The following is an 18,578-nucleotide window of genomic DNA, read 5'->3' as shown; positions in this document are numbered from 1 at the left end:
AATGTAACAACCATGTTTCAACGAGTCTTCCTTATCACTTGCTGGTGCCATTCATCAGATAAAACCATGCTGCACCTTCTTTTCTCCTGGATAAAGTCAAGCAAACTTGAAAGCAATGGATGGAGCTGCTCTGAGATTGAAATAATTTTAAAGCACATTGAAACCATGTCATTGTTTTAATTATTTTTTATTTGACATTCACCTCATTTACAAAAGAAAACACATATTTAAAAAGTGCAGTCTGTCAATAGGATTTTTGTTTTACAGAACATATTGTAACAATTGGAAGTGTTCTAACATGTAACAGTAATGCTTTACAGTAGCTTGCAATAATCAAATCAGTTGGCAGAGCAAACAGTACATCATTCTCAGAATCAAGGTCTGAACAATTTATCTTGTTGGTAACAATCATTCATTTATTTTCCAATTCTGTTGCTGCTTCTAAGAATGGATTATTATGTAAACAAGAGAAATATTGTTGTTGTGTGGTACTATGATGTATTTTCTGGTTAGAAAATTACTGCACAGCAGTGAACATTTTACCTAAATAGATGTACATATTTCTTACAATCTAGGCACATTGACCATACTGTGCCTTATAAATTAAACAAGGTCAAAAATCAATATACAATATAAGACTCACCCGAGCAAAATAAAACTCGACCAGTCAGAAAATGCAGTTTTAGCCTTTCCAAGGCGAAAACATTCAAGTTGGAATTTCTATTGTGCAAATTCTAATCACTATAATAGTATATAAACTTAGAAGGCAAGAAGAGTTCCTGAGTTTTGTATCAAAAATAAATAATTACAGTTCAGATAATAATTACTAATGTTAGATAATAAATATTAAGTTTAAAATAAATAATAAATACAGGAAGTTGTTTAAGCCACTGAAGAATAATCAGACTTCCATTTTCATCCATTTTACGTTGAGGTTGCTGAGTCATGCCAAAGCAGAGTTCCACAGGAGTCAGTGGACCCAGGTATAAGCTTAAATGGTGAATGTTGTGAGATATCTAACAATAAAGGACAATTATGTCCAAAGTTGATGCCATTCTCACTGGATATGCACACATGTGCACTTTAAATAAATGTCACTGAGTAGTTTGTGGACAACGTCAACTACAGTTTGTAAGCCTAATATTGAACAATGATATTTGGGATATTTACAATGCTGTTCTATCTAGTTGCAACTAGAGACTCGCAGGAAAGGGAAATCCAAAATATGTGTTAGAACCAGACCTGAAGGCTAAGTGGAGAATTAAATGGCAAGGTGATCAAATAGTCCAATATGCATGTGGTTGCTATGCTGAAGAGTGTTCAGCTTCAGTAGTGAAGATAAGGGAATGTAGAACTATTTGCCATTTTGCTTTTTTGTCCCTTTAAAATCAGAATATTTACTTAAAACATTTCTTCAGGTCACACTAAATAAGGTGTCCTTTGAAGTGATCCAATTTGCTTCTCAGGGCAACTAAAAGACAGGAACCAACATTACTTTTCCACCATCACCCAAGTATTGGCTTTACATCAATCATTCTGTGAAAAAATTTCAGAATAGGATTAATAGGCCACATGGTAAATTTATCCATGGTTTGCTAGATGGGTGAGATGAAAAAAAATTTGAAGCCTACTATCTTTTGGTAGTTTCTTCCATCTTTCATGAGGCTCGGCTATCATCTAGTGTTGCACCATTGCACCAGTTTTCTGAGCAATGGTCGGATGACCCGAGACATTGACTCCAATTTCTCTCAACAAATGCTACCAGATGTGGTAAGCTTTTCCAGCAGTTGTTTTTGTTGCACCATTGTGGTCACTATTTAATCAGGGAATGTCAACACTGCACATTGGTGAGTTACTTTTTGGGTAGGGGTGTGGGGTTAGTGGGAATTTCATAGTCAAATCTGATCCTGCTGTCATCAATATCTGCACACGGGCATTCTAGCTGGGGGCTCTAGATTGTGAGCAGGGATACGAACTCTAATTGATTTTAGCCCTCCCTCATCTAAGCCAATTGCAGCACCTCTACTATTACTCTGGTGTCTTTTACAGTAGATTAATCCGACAAAAAAAATTTAAAGTTCTGTTGACTGCTCTTTCAACAGGGCATGCCCCTGTGGATTAACATTGTCCAAATTGGAACTGGAAGATTCGGAGCTGGCAGACCCATGTTTGTTTGATATAGATTCAGGAACACTGAACGAAACCATGGGGCATGGCCCTTTCAAGTTGTTGCAGACCAACCTGCTGAGCGTCGCAGTGTTCACAATGTCAAAACCAACTTTCCCACCGAAAGTGCTGGGTTTCCAGTATTCAGGGGAGCAAATGATGTTTCCCATTAAACCTTTCAAAGAGAAAGGGGCGCCCATCTCGACCATTGATTCTCCGAATATTGCCCCAGGCCTTGGTTTTTCTATCATCAGGCCAGGATACATCTCGACGGCATCAATATCCCCATAAAGTTCTCTCAGCTCAGCTGCCATCTCATTCTCTCCTGTAACACAAAGAAGGTATTATGATGTAACTGTTATAAAATAATTAAAAAGGTACCATACATTCTCAGTATCAGGTGGTAATCCTCAATTTGGTAGCTTTGGATCTGGTTCCACAACTCAGGTGAGCACTGTTGGATCTTTAATATCATCAGCAAGTTGTGAGTGATGAATATTACCAACTTGATAATGCATCCTACACCTTAAATAAATGAAACATTCCAATCCCTAAGGTGATGAGCTCGAAATCAAAAAATTTACAAGAGGAAGGCTGAAGGGTCTAGGCCTGAAATGTCAGCTTTCCTGCTTCTAAGACGCTGCTTGGCCTGCTGTGTTCATCCAGCTCTAACCTTTGTCATCTCGGATTCTCCAGCATCTGCAGTTCCTATTATCTCTTAAGTACTCAGTCTTGTATTTACCCACAAATAAATCATTGGTAAAGTGAATGGTTCACTCCCACCTGCATTTTGTTCCAGTATCAGTGTTGTACCGCACCACTTCAATGTATCTGGTTCCTATACTATTCATCCTGAAGTAATCTGCAAGTGCTAATTAATGCTGTATGATAGTCACATATATTAAAGGCTAAGTTTGTTTGGAAATGGGCAATGGCACTGCATGTAGAAAGGTATCAGAAGAGAAGCTTTCAAGCTCAATCTAGCCCAAGAATAAAAGTAAAAGAGAAAAGAATAGCCTGCTGACTGACCCCACCTTTTTCACTTACACTTAATTTATATTAAATATTAATTAATTACTAATTTTAGATGAAAACTGTACCTGTAAGCTCTTCAAAAGACTCATAGGGTTTCATCAAGAACCGTTTCCTATATTCATTCAGAGACTTGTATCGCATCTGCCGTGTGTGTTCAATGGTAGAGATAGCCACTTTAATCAATGCTGCATTTATATTTCTGCCTCCAGCAACCTGTAGGAAAACCAGGATCATTGGCTTAAAAGCTCCTCATGAATCTAAATTCTACTGCCGAATAAACAGTGAATAATCGGAGTTGTACTAAATAAAGTTTCTTTAGTTGCTGAATTCGAGAATTGGTAGGTGAACAAAGCCACCATCACATTGCAATACAAGGATTATGACATGGAGTGATTTTGACACAGCAGTTCAAGTGTTGAAATTGCCTCCATTATTACAGTTGAAATGACTTCCTGGTTTTGCACCAAGATGTAACATCCTGAACATGAGCTGATACTTACCCTGCCAGCAATCTGCCTGGTGAATGAAGCTACCATGTTGGAGATGCCATGTTCGAGCAGCACAGAGTTATTGAAGAGGAATTCACGGTAACTGTATTCTTTGTCTTCGATGTTGAAGGTATCGGGCATCAGGGGATGCCAGTGATAGAGGGTATTGAACTCCGATGCAATCCGGTTACTGTATTGGAATTGTTGGTTAAAGAGCAGCTCTGGATCAAATTTCAGCTTGAAGTGATAACCACTCAGATGTTGCACATAATCTTCAATTACAATTTTGATTGTCTCCCCTATTAAAATTAATAAGATAGTTTAAATATTTATTTAAATGCAGAGAATTTTAATGCCAAAGTGTTTATTTAAACTCAACTTTAAACCTGTAAAGTTCTACGAATTCAGTGTTTTTGTATTTCATGCCAGCATGCTGCTCTGCATCTCAAAATGCCCAAAGGATCAGGAGCCATTTTAGAAGGCAGCTGAATATGTTAGATCCACTCACCTATTAATATTAGCCTGGTTGTCTGAAAAAGCCTTTCATCATCCCAGTCAGGGTGCACCGCTTTCAACACATCACAAACTCGGTTGTGTTCCCGCAGCCAGATTGTTGCATACATCATCAACCCTGGAACCAGTCCAAAGAATTCTTGGCCCACAGCAAACCGCAAGTGATCTGGGATATGAGGAGGGTAAGTCATCTCTACCCCTGCATCTTTAACAGTGGGAGGATAAACCTCTCCATTTAAAACCTACAAGAAATATTTGTGAATTAGATCATTTCATGAAGGCTTCGTACAGACACTGCCAAACAAATCAAAGGCATTTGGACATTGAACATGCAAATGTTGCTACCTTTCTAAATACATGATAACAAATTCTGTTTAAACATCTACCTGATATTTAAGTTTTCCATCTGTAAATAGTCTTAGTTTGTGCTGTCGATCCAAAGTTTCTCCATAGATGTGGCTCAGGTCAACCTGCAAAATACAAAGCATATAAAATACAAGTTCACAGTAATTTTAAGCATAGCGTTGGGATTATATATATTTTTGATATGAATTGATTTATGACAAGCAAGTATAACAATTTTTTTAATGTTCAATATTTGTGAATTATTGTTGAAACCATAGAAATGATTTATACTTACACCATGTCCTAAACCCAATGTAAATGCAGGGCCTCGGCTCTGGTCAGTCTTAAAAAACTGGTGTGTGAAATGCTGAGCAAAAAAGGCAAACATCATATTGGTCTTTTGGGGATCAGGAACAAATTTCTTCCTCATCAGGAATCTTTCTGCTAAATACTTAGGATCAGGCAGTGTTTGCTTTCCTGCGAGAGAAGAGAGAGAGAGATCTTTAAAACATAACCTAATTCTGTTAAAGTGGTGCCATTCCACCCCAATCCTGAGCAATAAAACAATCCTTTTCATGGATTGTCTGTTACAGCAATAACATTACAGTATTTTGCTCATTAGAAAAAACATGGATGGAAATAGCACCATCCTGGACAACATTTTTCACCCATAAGGGACACGAATTCGATACAAGGCTCAGGAAGCGCATCTCAGATGGGAACAGGAGTAGACTGGACATCTCCTTTAGTAGGGCAGCAAAGTTTTCTTGTTCTGGTAACTCACCAACTACTCCCATTGGTGTTGGACAATCTTCAGGAGTTGGGGGAAGGCTTCTGGTGTAGTAGGAGATATTGGCGTAGGCATCCCAGCTCTTGTATGAGTACTTCGCATTGTAGGTAGGAGGACTGTCAATCAAATGAGATCTGGCTGGTTGTGGAGAAAAGAAGTACATTCATAATCAGATTCCACATGCCCCATCCAATGTCTAACAGTAGATATGATGTCATTAATAATATAGAACTAATAAATTCCCACGATCTAATGAACCACGAGGTAAAAATTCCTCTACTCACTTTGCATAGCAATCCATGTAATCCGATCATTTCCCATCCCCTAGCCATCTCTCACAGAATCATATGTAATTTTACTTCGTGAGCAATAAATAAATATCCCAACGTTCATAAATGCATTTACCATGCTTTCAGTACCTAGTGCCCAATGATAACCTCATTGAAAGCTATTCCATGACTGCCTTTTGAAATTTTGCAGAACTGACCCTCTGACCCCCAACCTAACCCCAGACCCTCAAGAACCGCAAAGTTCACTCCCACCTGCACAACAGCATTAAGAGACGGACAAAATGCTGACTTAGTCATTAATGCCCACGTCCCTTAAATGACACTTTTTCTAACGAAAAGCCTAATTTGCATCTGCTCTCCACATTTGGTACTGCCACTGTTGACTTAAAAGTGACAGCAAATAATCCAAATAAAAGTAACCGTCTGCTACTTTAAGTCACTTACACGTTAAGACGTAACGCATAATCCTGTCCCTTAAGAAAGGGATCTGGTTGACTAGATTCCAAATTCCTGGGTAGTGGGTTAGGATGTGATGGACTGTGTTAGGAGTCGGTTTCAGGCTCAGTTTCACCCAGGTCCAGAACTCGGCTGTTGGGAGAGGACAGGTATTCAGGTGAGGGTTCGGATTATCCGAAAGGCGAACAGTGAACGCGCAGAAAAAAAGAACCTGTCAGTCAATCCCAGCACTTACGTGAGGTGCAGTTTTCGCCGTAAAATCCAGTGCGAGTGCAGTCACATTCATAGTTGTCGGAGTCGACCGCGGTGCAAACTCCCCGGTTTTGGCAGGGATTGGAGCAGCAAGGGTTAGCTGTGAGGAAAACACACATAAAAGTCAAGCTCGCAGGTATTTTATGCCTTGTATTTCTCACAGCCTCGCCTCACCTTGATTCAAATTTAAAGGTAGCACGGTTAAAATCCCTCCCAGCCAGGGAGACTAGTTTATATTCCGAATCACTCGAGTTGGAGGCAAGTAACCAGGACAACTACTGCGCCTTATTGTAGAGCCAGCTCTTGTTCAGTAATCACCTCATGCAGATCAGAAACCAGAATCCTATCCAGAGCAGGAAACTGCAGCCTGCTTCATGTTTTCTGAAGCACACTGTGCTGAAACCCTACGCTGCGGGCAGTATAACCGCTCCCCGCAGTCAGTGCCCAGCCTGTCGCTTCCTATCCTGGCCCAGAGGCGGACAGAGTGAGTCAGTTTTCTCCTTACCTGCCTGGTGAAGAGGGAGAATCGCGGCAACAAGTAACAATAGCATTGCTCGTGAGCTCATTGCGCCGGCTTCTCCAAGCGTCGTCACTTTCATTCGAAGCCTGTTGTGAATCTGCTCCCTAGCGCTTCCCCTTGGCTTATTAAAGACTGGCTCTTCCTCAACAATGAGTCACGCCGTGACGTCTTCCAACTATTCATCGTCTGCTCCTTACCCATTCATCTCAGCCCCCGTCTGTTTCCCCCCATAGCAATTCTAATTCTATCGTCCAGTATTTCCCCAATGTTTGTTTGTAAAGTTATTATTAAATTTCTTGGCACCACTCTCTGTCAAGAAAACTTTTCCCCTCACGTGCTCCCTTCCCAGTCTTGAGCCCGATCCGGCAGTTATCAAACACTAGAAGCAATTTCTCCTGCATTCACTCTAGAAACCTAGTATGATTTTGAATAAGTCTAAACCCCCTTAACTCTCCCAAGAAATAATTCCAGTTTCTCCATTCCCCCACATTACTGAAGCCCCTTATCCCGCTGCCATTGTAATAAATCTCTTCTGGGCTATCTCTAACGTGCTTCTTAATGAGTGGTCTCCAACTCTGACCTACTGCTCCTGCTGAGGTGTAATTCATGTTTTACATCGTTTCAGAACGAATTCCTTCCTTTTCCACTCTTAACCTATTCATAAAAACAAGACACCCCAATACATTATCTAAATTGGGAAACATACAAGAGATCATCAGAATTTGGACAGAGAAGAATTTCAGTTTGAACCCCTTTACAATTTTTTTCTTGTTTTTGTTTCCGATTCCTCACACTCAGTTACGTTTTACTTCTTATGTACAATTACTTGTTGTCGTTACTTGATAATGGTCAGAGAGAATCTAAACAGCATTGTGCTGTTCACTTCATTTATGTTGAGAAGATAAATATTTGTGTAAATTGTGATACAATTGTAAGCAAAAAATGTGAGGTTCCTGAAATCTATGATACCTAGTTTGTCATTTTGATCATCAATGAACATCTTTTGCTCAACCGTTTTGATTTTGTTGACAATAAACTGAAGATATCTGCTATGAAATTGACATTGAAATTTGAAAGAAAGAAACCACAGTACCATCAAGTCATCTTTTACAATGTGAAGGTTACCAAGGAAATAATTCAGGGAAATTTCACTTCCCCTGTTTCACCAACCATCCCCATCCGCCTTCTGTCCCTTCCCCTCAATCCTGTCTCCATTTTTTAATCTCCCAAAATCACATATTTTCTGCAGCCAAGGTAGTTGGCAAACCTGTTAAAAGATCTTTGTCAGTACTGCTCTTGGTTAAATGCTGGAGGGTGTTTAATTTCCTTTGCATCGCAACTTCTCTTAACACACTCTAATTAATTTCTGGACTGTGCCATCCTATTTCCCCGCCTACCATAACCATAACTGAGATTATCTAGTCCTCTGACTCTGACAGCCACAGTATCACACAATACACTTCAACCCCATTGCCCTGTCACACGTTAACTGCTTTAACAGGAGCAATAATATTAGGTGTGAAGTGGTAACCATTCCAAATGTTAAAGGATGAGTTGGTGTTACTTTTTTTTAGAGCTCACTCAAAGAAACAGAGAGTGACATTGCTGAAGAGAGAATATAAACTGTATCACAATTCCAAAATGACGGTAGTTGTGTTAATTTCTTTATTCTAACTTCAAGATGATGGCACTGGCAAGGTACACAGCATTTGGGCTCCTGGGGCCATCACCTCCAGAAGGCCACTTCTTCACTTCTTTCCTTAACCCCTTCTGTCTTATCTCTTTTTCCTTTTCTTCACCTCATTTCCTGTTGTCAGCAGTGGAGAAGGTAATGTCACAGAGGGAAGTGGGGCTGTTGATGAGGTAACAGCCCGGCCTGGCAGCAGAGCCAGGAACCTGGTTGTGCTGGGCCCAGAGCAGGGAGTACATGCATCAGTGAGGCAGTGGTTTCAGCGGAGCCAGGAATTCCTGGTTGTGGTGGGCCCGGAGATGCGGGTTCCTGTGTTATTGGTGAGGTGGCAGCAGCAGGTACTGGTCACTGCAGGCCCAAAGCTGGGGGCTTCTGAGTTACTGGTGAGGTGGCAGCAGTGGATAATGGTTGTGGTAGGCCCGGAGCTGGGGTGGGGGTGGGGGGAGGGGGCTTCTGGTTATCAGTGAGGCGGCAGCAGTGGCAGTGAAGCCAAGGATCCCCGGTTGTGGTGTGATTTTGGGTAGCCAAGTTGGGCCCAGCAATGAAGAGATGGCACCTGAAGAGTGGCAACTCTGTTGGTGGGTCTGGCACAGGTGGTGAAGGGCTGACAGCACAAGTGTGGTTGGTCACCCGGCTCAGCAGTCATGGTGGAGGTGGTGCTACAATGATAGACTTTTTATTCCTAAGATATTCAAATGGTGCTGGATTGTGGCAACAGTTGGAGCTTTTCGCACTATTTTACATTGCTGTTCGTTGACAGTTGTACTCTACAATAAATCACCATTCATTCTCTCCCTTGGTCTGCTAAAGATGTCTACTCTCTCACTGGGGCATACCAATAGTTTGAACATGATCTTATTTTTCATCTATCTGTGCTTATACTTGGAGGCAGTGTCATCTCGGTCAATTTGTCCTACCCTACAGGTAACATCACGGCAGTCTTAAGCAGGATTGCTTGGAGTGGCAATAAGGCAGTGAATGGGTCTTCCCTGTCTCTCAGGGCTCTCTTGACTGTCTGTCTTCCACAAGACTGTGTCCATTGCGATGAGGCTACGATTTCAAAGCCCGACTGTTCAGAAAGTTCCCTAAACTCTCTACAGGTGGATTCAAAGTTATTCTTTTGAAATGTCTTATTCAGTGAACAGAACTCAATGTTGAAGTGATGTAGCACTTTTAACAGGGTGAAGATTTCCGGTTTTGTGTGAAGTGTTTGGATGCGCTGGTGAGTTGAGTTACTCTGTAAATCACTGCGATACACGAGAGGTTAAACAGGATCGTTTCTAGGCTGAGCATTTGAGTCAGTCGTGAATATTTAGCACAAGGGTTTGGCCACTGAGATAGCTCCCCTTGGTCATTAAGGGGAGTGGACAGGAAAGCGGGCATGAAGAGCGTCGGACCAACCGTGATACTATTGAATGGTGGAGCAGGTTCGAGGGGCCGAACGGCCTAGTCCTGTTCCTGTTTCTGTGGACGGCCCTAGCAATTGAACTGATTGGACGTTTGAAATTCCCGGGTAAATGGGAGCCCCGCTGAATCCTGATAAACAACATCTTCAGTCCAATCAGGCGCTATTGTTGACACGGGAGCATCTGGCACATTGTTTCGGGCTGCAAGAAGTCTCGACTGTCATGTGCTGTTACTTTTTCCAATTAATAGATACTAGCAGGGGGTGCCCTGTGATGTGAAGTGAAAATCATTTTTTATTTTTAAATGCTGCAAACACACAGCAGTTAAAGTCTAAACGGAAAAGTAAAGGCAATCCAGACTTGGATCGATCCGCGGGTCTACTACTCGAAATGTTGGCTTCCCTCAAACATTCCTGAAAATCTGTTGTGTATTTGTAACAAGTGTCATCTGGAATGGTCCGTTTTTTGTAATGAGGCATGGAAATTGCCCGGATTTCAAGCAGAAGGATGCAGACCCATTCTGTTGTGGTCGCAGCTGCAGCTCTCATTCGCAGTGTGTAGCGTTTTTTTGGGCTGCGATCCCAGTCCGCTTTTACGCAATTTTGTTAATCCTCACTCCCTTGAGGCCGAGCTGCGTGTTTTGCGTGGCCAGCGATCGGGTCATCCTACGTGAAAGAGGCGGTCGTCTGTACGTGAGCCAGAACTCCTGTGTCGGAGGAGGGATCCGGAAGCTCTGAGTCAGGTGAAAAAAACCCACTGTTCCCATTGGGAATGTGTGTGTGTGAGGCACCCATCGTGAGGCTCCGTGACGAGGGCAGAACCGGGTGGATTTGCAGTTCGGACTCCATCTCCCCGCCCTGCAGGAAGGGATCCCTGGGAGCTGGCCTCCGTGATTTCCTAATTACAGCTGAAGCTTGCCCTTATGCCCCGAACACTGTTAGGGTTCTGATTTTTTTAAAAAAGGAAATACACAAAACAAAAATAAAGACACAATGACTTTGGAAACTAACCTACTATATCTTAACTCCCACAGGCCTCCATACCCCCATCCAATAATCCCATATTGTCCCTTGCAATCCCAATGCGAATAGATAGTCTCATTCAAATGAAAACAACTTTGTCACCTGACGAAGGGCAGTGGATAAAAAGCTTGTGATTTCAAATAAACCTGTTGGACTATAACCTGGTGTCATGTGACTTCTGACTTCGTTCAAATAGCCCTGTATAGCCCCTGTGCCAATTTATGCCTCTGACTTCACTCATTGTCCTTACTCTGCTGTCCAACCAACTCACTTAGTGTTCACTGTGGGCAAACCAGGAACACCGCTGAAATCAAGTTGTTTCTCCATTGATGAGGTTACTGTTTAAAACAAGACAAATTTCTTCAAGTAATCTCTTATGAAGTTGAACAGTTCACTTAATCCCTTCCCCTCAAGCAAACTGACAGTTCCATTTAGTCCCTTGGAGTTGTTCAGACTGATCACTCAGCAATTTTCTTTACTCCCACTGCCCTGAAAATGGTAGGTGCTGGGTTTTAAGTGAGACTTTCACATTCAGGCCTCTGCCAGCATTTTCAACACAAGTGTAGAGAGTGCCCATCTGCGTGAAGATTCAGGCCAATGTGTGGAGTGAATGTGTGTGTGTGTGTGTGTGTGTGTGTGTGTGACTGTGTGTGTGAGAGAGAGTATGTGTGTGTGTGTGTGTGTGTGAGAGAGAATGTGTGCGTGTGTGAGAGTGAGTTTGTGTGTGTGTGTGTGTTCATATATGAGGGAACCTGGGCCTATATTGCCTGGAGTTTAGAAGAATGGTAGGTGATTTACATTTAAGGGGATTTGACGGGGTTAGAGTTAGGTTCATTGTTGAGAAAACGTTTCCCTTACTGGGGCATAGAGGCATAGCATGTAGACAAGCAGCTGACCGTCCAAGATGAGATGAGGAGAAATTTCTTCACCCAGGACTGCGAATTTGTGGAATTCCACACCCTAGAGAGTGGTGACTTCTTGATCGCTGAAAACATTTAAGGCTGAAATAGACATATGTGGTCTGATTAAATGAACGGGTGGAAAAGTGCAGTTGAAGCTCAATATCAACTTGATTGACTTGACTGTACTCAATGAGTCATAGAGCCCAATCTAGCTACTACCTGTTGTATGTTCTTGTATGTCTGTGTACGTGAGAATGCACATTTCTGACAGTGCAAGCTTGAATCAGTAATCTTCAATGAAATAATTAAAATTTTCTAAGAGAATTATCACCCTGAAAAACCATTAGAAAATGTTTGTCTGTTTTCATTCATGATTCAAGAGCCTTCAACCTCCATTTTAGGACTGGAAACAGAAATAATTCCATATTGAGACCGACTTACAGTTCATTGTGAGTGTGATGCCCAGACTAGTGATACTGATTGACATTCTATAACCGTAACCTTCATAAAATGAGTTAGTTTAATCACATTTAGCCTTCATTCCTGCAGCAGGCCTGGCCAGAAGTTACCTTGGGATTTTATTTTGTACTGTTTTGAATATTAACAAATGTTGTTATTGCTGTCTGCCTTGACAGAAATAACTGACTATCTCATTACTAACTGGAAGGCAGAATCACAACTGGAGGCTACATTGCATTCTCACTCACCAAATCTGTGTAGATATCTGAGAAAATAGATAACATTTGTCACCATCATTACAAAATCCTTTCTGACTTGAGAACTATTATTCACTCGGACTGAGAGTCTCCCACACTGTCTGACCCAAAAAAGTGACCTATTTTAGTCTCTATCATACAAAAACCACTACATCCTTGTTATTGTTTCTGATCATTACAGCAATTGAGAATATCTTTTTGAACCTGATAGCACTTTCGAGAGAATGCTCCCACCTCCTTCATCAATACCTTTTTCCTGTCTTTCATAGGACAAGTAATCTGTATTAATCAAATGCACAGTTTTTACACAGAACTGTTTTTCTGGCCGCATGCAGGACAATGGGTAGTATTATTCTGCTTTCAATCTCAATCCATCAGAATCTCTATTACTGCAGTCCATGTGGTGTTCTGTTCTTGAAGATCTCCACTGAATGCACTTCGCCAGGTTTTCTTTGTCAGGCCCATACTTCTTTTCCTATCTGGTAGCGTCTATCCCACTACCACTCTGGCAGGGCTATATGTCTGGGAGACAAGATTCACATCCTCCCAGCCCCAGTCATCTCTCTGTTACAACTTCTGTCAGTGCCTCTGACCCGTCCTCTCTAACACTTCTTCATTTGTCACCTTTTCTCTTCTAGTACTGGTAACACTGTTGAGAGACATCCCACACATGTGGCACCTTTCTCTTCCATGCCATAGTGACATAGGCTGCAGCTGGTATTCCAATGGACTTAGAGAGTCACAGCTTTGAGGCAGCTTTGTTGTTTCTGGATGACACCCTGTGGAGTCACTGGGAGATTAATACTTCTTGGCTGAACCTTGTATTTGTATCAATCTGTACATTATCCTCCCTGAGGAGGTTACTTCCAAGGAGGGGAAGTGAGTGACACCCTCAGGTTTCTGTTACCGATTGGTAATGCAGTGAGGGGGATGTGCCTTGTTACCATCCAATCATCCTCACCTTGGTCTTCTCACAGCAGGTGAGGAGACCAGCCTTGACATTGCTCATGATCTGGGATTGTGTTTTGCTGCGCACATGATTCTGCAACAGCAAAGCCATTTTGTCTGTCAAACCCAGGTCTCTCCATTGCCGTGGGATGCCAACATCAGCACCGGCTATTGTTTTCTTCATGATGAAATCAAAAACCAATACAGTATGCTGATGCTGCCTGGCCTGCTGTGTTCCTCCAGCTCCACACTGTGTTATCTCTGACTCCAGCATCGGCAGCTCTTGCTATTTCAGAGTATGTGGTCTTGCTGTATTCCGATGATGGTGTTAAAGTGATGATGTGCATAGTGCCACTGCTGGCCTCGATGCAGCAGCTGGATTCATGGTATAAGGCTTTGAAGGTGTTAATGGAGTGCTCCAGAATTGAACACTGCCTTGTGACGTACCAGAGTGATACCAATGGATACTATCAAAAGGCTTCTTGAAATCATTAAATTTATGAACAAGTGGCTCTTCTGCATGATGTTTCTCAGCATAAAGACCTGCTCACAGCACAACCTACCCCTCCAGAAAGCTGCCTATTCTTCAGGAATGGAACCATCTACTTTGGCTTCCAATGTGTGGAGTAGCAGAGTGATGAAGACCGTGCCGGGTGCTGAGAGCAGGGCTACGCCTCTCCAGTTGCTGAAGTTGCTGAGGTTTCCTGACTTAGGCAGATTAGTGATTACTCCCCACCTCTGATCATCCAGAACATTCTCTGGAGGCCAGCTGTTGTTGAACAGGTCTGTAATCTCTGTTAGTACAGTGTTGTCACCTTGTTTCACATTTCTGCCAGTGTCTTGTTGTTCTTCAGGCCTCTCCTCCTGCTCATTAATCAGTAGTGTTCTTGTCTAAACGCTTGACTGGTACAGTGGTATTGTCTCTTGTATCAGCCCGCTAAGTCAAAAAGCAGCAGGTGAGGACTGAACAGTATGACTGGGCCCTATGTCTCAGCAAGCAGCCTCAATGGAAATGGTGAACTGGCCTGTTGTAATACCAGTGGACTCAGGATTGGGAATACCTCCTGCAGACTAGAACATATGCACAAAAGAGGCATGGATGTCTCCAGATAGCTTCGCCCTGAATGAGACTGGCTATGCATGTTTCAGTAGTAGTGGAGGATATCCCAAGAAAATGGTGTTTATGGAAGATCAGGTCCAGCTGAAGCTGTAAGAGATAAGGGCCACAGTTTACAATGGACCAACTGAAGAGACTTTTCAGCCTGTCCAACAGATTCCAAGTGTGAGTGAGGTCAGGCAATATTGAAGAGCAGTGAGGAATCTTCAAAAGCGATTAAGGAAAATGGAGAGGAACCAACACAGCATGATAGATCATAGACTCATCCTAGGAATTGATGGGTGGAAACGGTTGTCAAGGAACAAGGAGGATCGAAAAAAAAGCAAAAGCGAGAAGCGAGTGAATAATACAGAAAACTGGGCGAAGCTTCCACTGCGAGCCTCAGGAGAGTCCGACACAGGATAAGAGGCGATGTCGATAGAGTTAAGGGACAGATGTCGAACACGAAGTAGCAGCAAGTCAGAACAATTCCAAGACGCTGAACAAGATCACACAGGAATGGAGTGGAACAAGAGTCCACACCACTCGCTGTACCAATCAGGACTCTGGAAATCTGCAAAAAGTGAAATGCTGAGAATGAGTTAGTGGCGTGTGCTCGGAATGCAGCGTGGGAAGTCTGTGGGATGACACTGCGCCTATCAGATATCCAACAGATCCGAAACCACCTGCAATCCACCATGTCCAACTCCTAAAATAGACAAAACGCTCCTAACAAAGTAAATGCTACTTGTTTTAATATTGGTGTTGTGATTTCCCACAAGATTTCTGTTTACAAACCATTTTACAGACATGTGTCCCTTACTTGAATCGGTGCAGAGTTTCGAGGCGCATTACTCGTGAAAAGGGAGAATTGGATCAACTATTTGCTGTTCGACATTCTCCCCAGTCCTATCGCGCTCAATGTGAGATGTTGTGAAATAAGACTGTGAAAGTTGAAAGGACAGAAGCTTCGGGACAGTGAAAGAACTCGCTGCTGGTTTGTAGCTGATGGCTGTACCGCAGGAGATTGGGGACTGTGGAGCTTCACGCAATCACACTTGTGCTCAGCAACTTGTAGGGAACACTGCCACCTTGTGTTACATTGCAGCAACGTACGCTTGGCAAGACTCAAGTTTGGCTTTCTGCCCCTTCATTAATGGAGAGTACGAACTGACAGCATCTGACAAATCAATCCAGCTGATCATTCATCCAAACATTCTCTTATTGCCCTCTGAACGACGTTCCCAGTGCTTGATAGCGAAATCTGCCCTGCTGTTCATTTGAATTGCTTACTTTCCTGGAAGATAGAAACACTGCTGTTCACATAGCACCTTACATGACCACCAACATATTTTACAGTCAATTATACGTTTGAAATGTCGTCGATGTTGTACAGTAGGAAATGCTACAAATTCCCACAGTCGATAATGAGATGATGACCAGAAATTCTTTCTGTCATGGTGTTGATTGAAAGATAGATATTGGCCAGTACCCCAGAGATAACAGCCCTGTTATTCTTCAAAAATAGTGCCTTGGGGTCTTTTTTCAATTCTAACAACAGACCTGAACAGCTCACCCAGACAGTGGCTCTCAAACAGCACAGTATTCTCTGGAGAATTTGCCTTGGGTTTTTATACTGGAGTTCTGTACTTTCTCCAGAAGAAAACAACCTTGCCATCAGTCTGTCAGACCCGAGTCAGGCCATAATGTCCTCAAGGCTTTGCAGGAAAAGGATCCTGTTTTATGGTTTCCTGTACAAACTGTCAGTCATTTCGCAGAATACCTCATCAGCAAAATCTATAATCAAGCGCTGACATGCGGCTTGGTTGGTGGTGAGAAGGGCATTTTCTGTTAGTTTCTTTATGCATGCCCAGATGCTCTGTGCCACCACACATTGCCTTCAAGGTATCTGTCGTGGGGAAAGGACCAATGTCTACATCCTTATGAAATGAGATTTTTCAAAGAAGGTCTGGACAGGTGGGGCGGCACGGTGGTTAGCACTGCAGCCTCACAGCGCCACGGACCCAGGTTCGATTCCAGCCTCGGGCGACCGTCTGTGTGGAGTTTGCACATTCTACCTGTGTCTGCGTGGGTTTTCTCCGGGTGGTCCGGTTTCCTCCCACAGTCCAAAGATGTGCAGGCTAGGTGGATTGGCCATGCTAAATTGCCCGTAGAGTTCAGGGGTGTTTAGGTTATAGGGGGGTGGGTCTGGGTGGGATGTTTCAAGGGGCGGTGTGGACTTGTTGGGCCAAAGGGCCTGTTTCCACACTATGTAGGGAATCTAATCTAAGTCATTTTTGTTGAAGTTCATTGTAACATCATTCCCTGTGCTGTCCATGCTTTTGCCAGGGCCACATGCTGAGAGAAACAGAAACTGCACCTGAGGACAATAAACACAGTGAAAAACAGGTCTGTCCAAAACGTGCTGATCAAACACTGCATGGAGTGGCAACTATGTGCTGCAGAATGGTACATTCTAAGGTCCAGCACTAAGTGCTAAGGGACGCACTGAAGCTTGGGGAAGCTACTGCAAAGGCCTTGTGGTAAAAGACCAATATCAAAGGCCTTTGAACCATATTGTACTGAAGGGCTGGGAACTTTCAGGACTCCTCAAGCATTAAACTGGTTACTGAATACCTATAGAAAATGTCACATAGATTGCCATTGGATTGAGGCACCATACAACCATTGTCATCAACAAACTCTCACTCACAAGTACAATTGTCCACCTAGAATATTCTATACAGTATAACATGTTCAAAAGAGGAAAGTTGCATTTTATTACAATTTCTGTAATATTCAAATGTTTTGTGATATACTTTAGATATTTTATGAAGAAAGTATATTATTGCAACAAAAAAGTTTACCCTTAACCTTCCAATTCAGAGGCAAGAGTGCTAAGCCAAAACTAGTGTCTAATTTTCCTTTGCATGTAAAAGCGCTCTTTCGTTTAGATGCAGTAAGAGTAGGGCTTCTTTCTCCAACTAAGGCTCTGCAAATATTGTACAATCCTAAATAGGTGACTTGTAACTTTGGTAAAGAGATATGGGGCAATAACCAGGCTCTGTCAAATATGTGAGGATATTCCATGTAGAAATCAGTTTTGGCTGTGAACTCTCTCTATCTAATGGTATTTTTAAAATAGCAGGTAGAAAAATAAAGCAAAGGTTTTAACTGACTACTTCTCTTTCTTATTCCTAATTTTGTTTTCCTCTTCTGAAAATATTGATTGCTCTGTCCTGGTGCTGCAAGGGTAGGAACATTTGAATAACTCAAACTCGTGAACCTTAATGTTTAAGTCACTGTCTGTGGTAGTTAACAGTGAAGAGCGTCATAGATGAGCTCAGTGCCACTCTCATACAATATCTATGGGAACAGATAATTTTACAGCAAAGACAGACGCTACTTGGCCCGTTTTACTTCTGCTAGAAAAGAACAATCCAACTAGAATGCATTTTCTAGCTATTTCAGTACAGTACTTTTTTTAAAAACAATGAATAGTCAGCTCATTCACTTTTGAAAGGAAACAGGCTGCTGTAGTAATTGTGGAGGGAACAAGGCGTAGGTCATGGGGAAGCGAGAGTTGGGGAGGAAAGATGTGGGGTTAGTAAAGACATTGTAGGGTTTGTGCAGCTGGTATTGGGCAGGAGTGGATACAGCAAGGGGAGAGTGCAGATCAGTGGGGATCAGAGGAACATTTAGGCGTCAGTGATTACCAAATGGTTAGTGATTATGAGAGGTGTGTGGGTCAATGGTCGCAGAAGGAGGAACGATTAGAGAGCTCATGGTAGAGTTGGAAGAGTGGGCTGATTGGGTGGTGTTATATTGAGTTAGTTTGTTAGGCCTGGAGAAAACATTTCTGTGCTTCCTTGTCCACAAGCAGTGCTGTAAAGTCACCTACGTAAATAGATCCAACCCTTCTCACTTGCATGTTTCTTGAGGT

General features: G+C 42.5%; 1 protein-coding gene across 1 annotated transcript; it reads right to left on the bottom strand.

The window, feature by feature from the left end:
• Positions 1 to 206: 206 nt before the first annotated feature.
• ptgs2b (prostaglandin-endoperoxide synthase 2b) lies at positions 207 to 6,964 on the bottom strand. The gene is made up of 10 exons (XM_048539201.2): positions 6,841 to 6,964; positions 6,319 to 6,435; positions 6,072 to 6,215; positions 5,332 to 5,475; positions 4,843 to 5,024; positions 4,589 to 4,672; positions 4,198 to 4,444; positions 3,702 to 3,988; positions 3,267 to 3,414; positions 207 to 2,491 (listed from the first exon to the last, which is right to left on the bottom strand). Exons 1-10 carry the CDS (start codon positions 6,932 to 6,934, stop codon positions 2,073 to 2,075), a joined length of 1,866 nt encoding a protein of 621 aa, XP_048395158.1. The 5' UTR covers positions 6,935 to 6,964; the 3' UTR covers positions 207 to 2,072.
• Positions 6,965 to 18,578: the final 11,614 nt, after the last annotated feature.

Source organism: Stegostoma tigrinum, chromosome 8, assembly GCF_030684315.1.
Source record: "Stegostoma tigrinum isolate sSteTig4 chromosome 8, sSteTig4.hap1, whole genome shotgun sequence".
In the NCBI taxonomy this organism is placed as follows: Eukaryota; Metazoa; Chordata; class Chondrichthyes; order Orectolobiformes; family Stegostomatidae; genus Stegostoma; species Stegostoma tigrinum.
The sequence above is the reverse complement of the archived record's forward strand: the minus strand, read 5'-3'. Positions and strand labels throughout refer to the sequence as shown.

What these genes read in the sequence shown, in the direction of transcription:
- ptgs2b (XM_048539201.2), bottom strand. Translation starts at nt 6,934, where the DNA reads ATGAAAGTGACGACGCTTGGAGAAGCCGGCGCAATGAGCTCACGAGCA. An exon ending in CGGCGAAAACTGCACCTCAC is followed by an intron (nt 6,216 to 6,318) that starts GTAAGTGCTGGG and finishes CTCTCCCAACAG; the next exon opens with CCGAGTTCTGGACCTGGGTG. An exon ending in CATTGGGTTTAGGACATGGT is followed by an intron (nt 4,673 to 4,842) that starts GTAAGTATAAAT and finishes TGTATTTTGCAG; the next exon opens with GTTGACCTGAGCCACATCTA.